At 57.6% G+C, this 8400-nt stretch overlaps 1 protein-coding gene across 3 annotated transcripts in view; it reads left to right on the plus strand.

Moving 5' to 3' along the window:
• The window catches only part of AGT (angiotensinogen (serpin peptidase inhibitor, clade A, member 8)), an 11028-nt gene extending 6138 nt beyond the window's left edge, over nt 1-4890 (plus strand). For 2 of the 3 annotated variants that reach the window (XM_008589967.1, XM_008589968.1), the window contains exon 3: nt 666-937. In XM_008589967.1, the coding sequence (XP_008588189.1) occupies nt 666-937 (272 nt within the window). Of the gene's footprint in view, nt 1-665; nt 938-4618 lie in introns of those variants that run through there. The other variant, XM_008589969.1, reaches the window with a different exon arrangement.
• The last annotated feature ends 3510 nt before the right edge of the window (nt 4891-8400 follow it).

The raw sequence follows: 8400 nt of genomic DNA on the forward strand, positions 1-8400 counted from the left end.
CCAGATGGCAGTTCAGCCACTGTCCCTACAAGGGACCTGGGAGGAGAGCCCATTTTGAAGGTCTGCTCCCAAAAGGCAGAGGCGAGGGGGCCACCAGCATGAGAAATGGGGTCTCACTTGGGAAGCGTGCCCGCCCGCTGGCCCAGACTGGAGAGCTGGGCCGGGAGGGGAGGTGGGAGGAAGCAGGGGACTGCAGATGACAGGCGACTCATCCGCCTGCACCACCTTGTCCTGACCTGCCTGGCTTCTTGACCTTGACTGGCCTCGGTGTCCCTCACATGGTAGACCCTCCCCCTTCCTGCCCCCCGTGGGCTGTCCTGAGGAGCAGGCAGCGCTGAGCTCCAGGGCACCCCTTGCTGTGCACTTGCTGTGCTCTGAGCTGGGGGTGCAACCCCGCGGCTTCCCTGACACCAGCTGACGTGGCCTCTGGACAAGAGGGTGACCGTATGTGCCGGGTGAGCAGACAAGAGCATGGCCACCTTGTCTGAGATTCCAGTGCTTTGGGGGCTGGATTTTGCAGGAGGGACACTTGAGCTACCCTGGGGGTTCTGGGGCTAGTGAGGTCCTGTGGCCAGGAGAACGGTGTGGCCCGCAGCGTGTCGGGGAGAGAGGGCCACCCACCCAGCTTGCTGACTGTCCCCTCCTGTCTCCCGTCTGGGTTTCAGGGAAGATGAAGGGCTTCTCCCTGCTGGCTGGACCTCAGGAGTTCTGGGTGGACAACAGCACGTCGGTGTCCGTCCCCATGGTCTCGGGCACGGGCACCTTCCAGCACTGGAACGATGCCCAGAACAACTTCTCGGTCACTCGTGTGCCCCTGAGCGGGAGCGCCGGCCTGCTGCTGGTCCGGTCCCACCACGCCTCCGACCTGGACAGGGTGGAGGCCGTCGCCTTCCAGCACGACTTCGTGAGCTTGGTGAAGAGCCTGTCTCCCCGGTAGGAACCTCAGGTCTCCCCTGGAAGGTGGGGAGCGGCGCGGGTCTACTGCCCAGGGTCGGAGGGCGGGGGACAACGCAGGGCGGGTTAGTCAAGCCTTGGACGTGCAGCAGGGAAGGGTTGAGGTGGCGCCAGGCTGGCGGGTGGCCGTGCGTCCATCTGTCCATCGATCTGGCTCAGAGCCAGCATCTGTGCTTCAGGGGCAGGTGCAGTCAAAGAAAGAGAAACTCATGTGTACCCACCTGTCCTGGAGGGAGAGAGAACTTGTCACCCACCCTCTTACAGGGGGCCTTCCTGACACTCCTGGCACAACCACAGCACCCCAGGAGGCTTCCAGGAGGTTTTGGGCTCCTTTGAGACCTGGGGGTGCGGCTTTCTCAGGGAGCTCCCCTCGACTCCAGGAACCCCCTTGTGGGAGGCTGGTGGCTGCGGAGGGCCGAAGAGAGGGGTGGCAGGGTCCTCTTCCCGCTGTGACGGAAATAAAGCGGCTCCCTCAGCAGAGCACATGACGTGACCCACGAGCAGGTCCATATCAGGGGCACAGAGATCCACTCCTGACACAGGTGCTGAGGGACACGATGGATTCCTGATGTCAACTCTAGTTTTTTGGGTTTTTTTTAACTGTGGTAAAATATACATAATGTAAAATTTGCCATTTTGCCCATGTCAGGTGTCCAGTTCAGTGGCATTAGGTGAGTTCACAGTGCCGTGCAGGCCGCGCCACCATCGTCTCCAGAACTCTTTCATCTGGCTGAACTAAAGTCTGTGCCCTCTAAGTCCCCTCCCCCAGCCCCTGGAAAGCCAGCATGTCCTCAAGGTCCACCCAGGCCGTAGCCTGTGTCTGATTTTCCTTCTTGCTTAAGTGCCAGTGATTTTCCATTGTGTGGATGGGCCACACCATGACCACCGTTTGCCCATCAGCGGACGCTTGGCCTGCTTCCACGCTGGGCTGCTGTGATGGGGCTGCTGTCAGTGTGGGTGTGTGGTTGCCGCTGTGTGTGTGTGATCACTGCTGTGAGTGTGTGTGATCACTGCTGTGAGTGTGTGTGTGTGTGATCACTGCTGTGACTGCAGGTGTGTGTGTGATTGCCACTGTGAGTGTGTGTGTGTGATCACTGCTGTGAGTGTGTGTATGTGTGTGTGTGATCGCCTCTGTGAGTGCGGGTGTGTGTGTGATCGCCACCGTCAGTGTGTGTGTGATCACTGCTGTGAGTGTAGGTGTGTGATCACTGCTGTGAGTGTATGTGTGTGTGTGATCGCCGCTGTGAGTGTGGGTGGGTGTGTGATCACCACTGTGAGTGTAGGTGTGTGATCACCGCTGTGAGTGTGTGTGTGTGTGATCACCGCTGTGAGTGTAGGTGTGTGATCACTGCTGTGAGTGTGTGTGTGCGATCGCCGCTATGAGTGTGGGTGGGTGTGTAATTGCTGCTGTGAGTGTGGGTGGGTGTGATCGCCACTGTGAGTGCAGGTGTGTTTGTGCAATCGCCATTGTGAGTGAAGGTGGGTGTGTGATCACCACTGTGTGGTTGTGTGATCACCACTGTGAGGGTGTGTGTGTGATTGCCGCTGTGAGTGTGGGTGGGTGTGATCGTCACTGTGAGTGCAGGTGTGTGTGTGTGCAATCGCCTTTGTGAGTGTGGGTGGGTGAGTGATCACCGCTGTGGATGTGGGTGTGTGATCACCACTGCGAGTGTGTGGCTGTGATCACTGCTGTGAGTGTGTGTGTGAGTGTGTGTGATCGCCGCTGTGAGTGCAGGTGTGTGTGTGTGTGTGTGTGATCACCACTATGAGTGTACGTGTATGATCACTGCTGTGAGTGTGTGGGTGTGATCACTGCTGTGTGTGTGTGCGATTGCCGCTGTGAGTGTGGATGGGTGTGATTGTCACTGTGAGTGCTGGTGTGTGAGTGTGCAATCACCATTGTGAGTGTGGGTGGGTGTGTGATCACTGCTGTGAGTGTGTGATCACCACTGCGAGTGTGTGGGTGTGATCACTGCTTTGAGTGTGTGTGTGTGATTACTTCTGGGTGTGTGTGTGTGAGATCACTGCCCTGAGTGTGGGTGTGTGATCACTGCTGTGTGTGTGTGTGTGTGATCACGGCTGTGAGTGCGGGTGTGTGTGTGATCACTATTGTGAGTATGGGTGTGTGATCACTGCTGTGTGTGTGTGTGTGTGAGATCACTGCCCTGAGTGTGGGTGTGTGATCACTGCTGTGTGTGTGGGTGTGTGATCAGTGCTGTGTGTGGGGGTGTGTGATGTCACTAGGCGAGGACTGGGAGTCACTGGAGACGTCCATGGGTGCTCAGGAGGCTGTAGAAGGACCTCTAACCTCTGCATGATGGTCCATGTGTTGGTGAGCATGGTGTTGGGGTGTGTGGTGTTGGTGAGTGTGGTGTTGGTGAGTGTGGTGTTGGACTGTGTGGTGTTGGTGAGTGTGGTGTTGGTGAGCGTGGTGTTGGAGTGCGTGGTGCTGGTGAGCGTGGTGTTGGGGTGTGTGGTGTTGGTGAGCGTGGTGTTGGTGAGTGTGGTGCTGGTGAGCGTGGTGTTGGAGTGCGTGGTGCTGGTGAGCGTGGTGTTGGGGTGTGTGGTGTTGGTGAGTGTGGTGTTGGTGAGCGTAGTGGTGAGCGTGGTGTTGGTGAGTGTGGTGTTGGAGAGTGTGGTGTTGGAGTGTGTGGTGTTGGGGTGTGNAGGTTGTGCAACAGTCCAGGTGCGCTGTTGCGGGAGCACGTGCACCGAGCAGCTCCGCATTGATGGGTGCATTTGAGGGACGTTGCTTGGATTCACTCGGGAGGATGTGCAGCCTGTGGGGACAGAGCCGGGCAAACAGCAAGGAGACGGCGCTGCAGAGACAGAGGCTGCAAGTGTGTGACAGGGATGTGACCGGGGTGATGTCCCCAAGTCTCTGCAAATTCATAAAGGGCGAGACCTGGCACCTGCCCTTGAGTGCAGGGGAGTGACAGACGGGACTTGCTGAGCCCCAGCGCTGACTGGTCATAGCGTGGAGGACAGGCTATGATCGCCCAGATGGCAGTTCAGCCACTGTCCCTACAAGGGACCTGGGAGGAGAGCCCATTTTGAAGGTCTGCTCCCAAAAGGCAGAGGTGAAGGGGCCACCAGCATGAGAAATGGGGTCTCACTTGGGAAGCGTGCCCGCCCGCTGGCCCAGACTGGAGAGCTGGGCCGGGAGGGGAGGCGGGAGGAAGCAGGGGACTGCAGATGACAGGCGACTCGTCCGCCTGCACCACCTTGTCCTGACCTGCCTGGCTTCTTGACCTTGACTGGCCTCAGTGTCCCTCACATGGTAGACCCTCCCCCTTCCTGCCCCCCGTGGGCTGTCCTGAGGAGCAGGCAGCGCTGAGCTCCAGGGCACCCCTTGCCGTGCACTTGCTGTGCTCTGAGCTGTGGGTGCAACCCCGAGGCTTCCCTGACACTGGCTGACGTGGCCTCTGGACAAGAGGGTGACCGTATGTGCTGGGTGAGCAGACAAGAGCACGGCCACCTTGTCTGAGATTCCAGTGCTTTGGGGGCTGGATTTTGCAGGAGGGACACTTGAGCTGCCCTGGGGGTTCTGGGGCTAGTGAGGTCCTGTGGCCAGGAGAACGGTGAGGCCCGCAGCGTGCCGGGGAGAGAGGGCCACCCACCCAGCTTGCTGACTGTCCACTCCTGTCTCCCGTCTGGGTTTCAGGGAAGATGAAGGGCTTCTCCCTGCTGGCTGGACCTCAGGAGTTTTGGGTGGACAACAGCACGTCGGTGTCCGTCCCCATGCTCTCGGGCACGGGCACCTTCCAGCACTGGAACGACGCCCAGAACAACTTCTCGGTCACTCGTGTGCCCCTGAGCGGGAGCGCCGGCCTGCTGCTGGTCCGGTCCCACCACGCCTCCGACCTGGACAGGGTGGAGGCCGTCGCCTTCCAGCACGACTTCGTGAGCTTGGTGAAGAGCCTGTCTCCCCGGTAGGAACCTCAGGTCTCCCCTGGAAGGTGGGGAGCGGCGCGGGTCTACTGCCCAGGGTCGGAGGGCGGGGGACAACGCAGGGCGGGTTAGTCAAGCCTTGGACGTGCAGCAGGGAAGGGTTGAGGTGGCGCCAGGCTGGCGGGTGGCCGTGCGTCCATCTGTCCATCGATCTGGCTCAGAGCCAGCATCTGTGCTTCAGGGGCAGGTGCAGTCAAAGAAAGAGAAACTCATGTGTACCCACCTGTCCTGGAGGGAGAGAGAACTTGTCACCCACCCTCTTACAGGGGGCCTTCCTGACACTCCTGGCACAACCACAGCACCCCAGGAGGCTTCCAGGAGGTTTTGGGCTCCTTTGAGACCTGGGGGTGCGGCTTTCTCAGGGAGCTCCCCTCGACTCCAGGAACCCCCTTGTGGGAGGCTGGTGGCTGCGGAGGGCCGAAGAGAGGGGTGGCAGGGTCCTCTTCCCGCTGTGACGGAAATAAAGCGGCTCCCTCAGCAGAGCACATGACGTGACCCACGAGCAGGTCCATATCAGGGGCACAGAGATCCACTCCTGACACAGGTGCTGAGGGACACGATGGATTCCTGATGTCAACTCTAGTTTTTTGGGTTTTTTTTAACTGTGGTAAAATATACATAATGTAAAATTTGCCATTTTGCCCATGTCAGGTGTCCAGTTCAGTGGCATTAGGTGAGTTCACAGTGCCGTGCAGGCCGCGCCACCATCGTCTCCAGAACTCTTTCATCTGGCTGAACTAAAGTCTGTGCCCTCTAAGTCCCCTCCCCCAGCCCCTGGAAAGCCAGCATGTCCTCAAGGTCCACCCAGGCCGTAGCCTGTGTCTGATTTTCCTTCTTGCTTAAGTGCCAGTGATTTTCCATTGTGTGGATGGGCCACACCATGACCACCGTTTGCCCATCAGCGGACGCTTGGCCTGCTTCCACGCTGGGCTGCTGTGATGGGGCTGCTGTCAGTGTGGGTGTGTGGTTGCCGCTGTGTGTGTGTGATCACTGCTGTGAGTGTGTGTGATCACTGCTGTGAGTGTGTGTGTGTGTGTGTGATCACTGCTGTGACTGCAGGTGTGTGTGTGATCGCCACTGTGAGTGTGTGGGTGTGATCACTGCTGTGAGTGTGTGTGTGTGTGTGTGATCACCACTGAGTGTAGGTGTGTGATCACTGCTGTGAGTGTGTGTGTGTGTGTGTGTGTGATCACTGCTGTGACTGCAGGTGTGTGTGTGATCGCCACTGTGAGTGTGTGTGTGTGATCACTGCTGTGACTGCAGGTGTGTGTGTGATCGCCACTGTGAGTGTGTGTGTGTGATCACTGCTGTGAGTGTGTGGGTGTGATCACCGCTGTGAGTGTGTGTGTGTGTGTGATCACTGCTGTGAGTGTAGGTGTGTGATCACTGCTGTGAGTGTGTGTGTGTGTGTGTGTGATCACCGCTGTGAGTGCGGGTGTGTGTGTGTGATTGCCACCGTCAGTGTGTGTGTGTGATCACTGCTGTGAGTGTAGGTGTGTGATCACTGCTGTGAGTGTATGTGTGTGTGATCGCCGCTGTGAGTGTGGGTGGGTGTGTGATCACCACTGTGAGTGTAGGTGTGTGATCACTGCTGTGTGTGTGTGTGTGTGATCACCGCTGTGAGTGTAGGTGTGTGATCACTGCTGTGAGTGTGTGTGTGCGATCGCCGCTGTGAGTGTAGGTGTGTGATCACTGCTGTGAGTGTAGGTGTGTGATCACCGCTGTGAGTGTGTGTGTGTGTGATCACCGCTGTTAGTGTAGGTGTGTGATCACCGCTGTGAGTGTAGGTGTGTGATCACCGCTGTGAGTGTAGGTGTGTGATCACTGCTGTGAGTGTAGGTGTGTGATCACTGCTGTGACTGCAGGTGTGTGTGCGATCGCCGCTGTGAGTGTGGGTGGGTGTGTAATTGCTGCTGTGAGTGTGGGTGGGTGTGATCGCCACTGTGAGTGCAGGTGTGTTTGTGCAATCGCCATTGTGAGTGAAGGTGGGTGTGTGATCACCACTGTGTGGTTGTGTGATCACCGCTGTGAAGGTGTGTGTGTGATTGCCGCTGTGAGTGTGGGTGGGTGTGATCGTCACTGTGTGTGCAGGTGTGTGTGTGTGCAATCGCCTTTGTGAGTGTGGGTGGGTGAGTGATCACCGCTATGGATGTGGGTGTGTGATCACCACTGCGAGTGTGTGGCTGTGATCACTGCTGTGAGTGTGTGTGTGAGTGTGTGATCGCCGCTGTGAGTGCAGGTGTGTGTGTGATCGCCACCATCAGTGTGGGTGTGTGATCACCGCTGTGAGTGTGTGTGTGTGTGATCACCACTATGAGTGTACATGTATGATCACTGCTGTGAGTGTGTGGGTGTGATCACTGCTGTGAGTGTGTGTGTGATCACTGCTGTGTGTGTGTGCGATTGCCGCTGTGAGTGTGGGTGGGTGTGATTGTCACTGTGAGTGCTGGTGTGTGAGTGTGCAATCACCATTGTGAGTGTGGGTGGGTGTGTGATCACTGCTGTGAGTGTGTGATCACCACTGCGGGTGTGTGGGTGTGATCACTGCTTTGAGTGTGTGTGTGTGATTACTTCTCTGTGTGTGTGTGTGAGATCACTGCCCTGAGTGTGGGTGTGTGATCACTGCTGTATGTGTGTGTGTGTGATCATGGCTGTGAGTGCGGGTGTGTGTGTGATCACTGTTGTGAGTATGGGTGTGTGATCACTTCTGTGTGTGTGAGATCACTGCCCTGAGTGTGGGTGTGTGATCACTGCCGTGAGCGTGGGTGTGTGATCACTGCTGTGTGTGTTGGTGTGTGATCAGTGCTGTGTGTGGGGTGTGTGATGTCACTAGGCGAGGGCTGGGAGTCACTGGAGACGTCCATGGGTGCTCAGGAGGCTGTAGAAGGACCTTTAACCTCTGCATGATGGTCCATGTGTTGGTGAGCGTGGTGTTGGGGTGTGTGGTGTTGGTGAGTGTGGTGTTGGTGAGCGTGGTGTTGGGGTGTGTGGTGTTGGTGAGTGTGGTGTTGGTGAGTGTGGTGTTGGAGTGTGTGGTGTTGGTGAGTGTGGTGTTGGTGAGCGTGGTGTTCGGGTGTGTGGTATTGGTGAGCGTGGTGTTGGTGAGTGTGGTATTGGTGAGTGTGGTGTTGGTGAGCGTGGTGTTGGTGTGTGGTGTTGGTGAGCGTGGTGTTGGGGTGTGTGGTGTTGGTGAGTGTGGTGCTGGTGAGTCTGGTATTGGTGAGTGTGGTGTTGGTGAGCGTGGTGTTGGTGTGTGGTGTTGGAGTGTGTGGTGTTGGGGTGTGTGGTGTTGGTGGGCGTGGTGTTGGGGTGTGTGGTGTTGGGGTGTGTGGTGTTGGTGAGCGTGGTGCTGGTGAGTGTGGTGTTGGTGAGTGTGGTGTTGGTGAGTGTGGTGTTGGTGAGCGTGGTGTTGGAGTGTGTGGTGTTGGAGTGCATGGTGCTGGTGAGCGTGGTGTTGGGGTGTGTGGTGTTGGGGTGTGTGGTGTTGGTGGGCGT

Source organism: Galeopterus variegatus, unplaced genomic scaffold, assembly GCF_000696425.1.
Source record: "Galeopterus variegatus unplaced genomic scaffold, G_variegatus-3.0.2 Scaffold5783, whole genome shotgun sequence".
NCBI classification, from domain to species: Eukaryota; Metazoa; Chordata; class Mammalia; order Dermoptera; family Cynocephalidae; genus Galeopterus; species Galeopterus variegatus.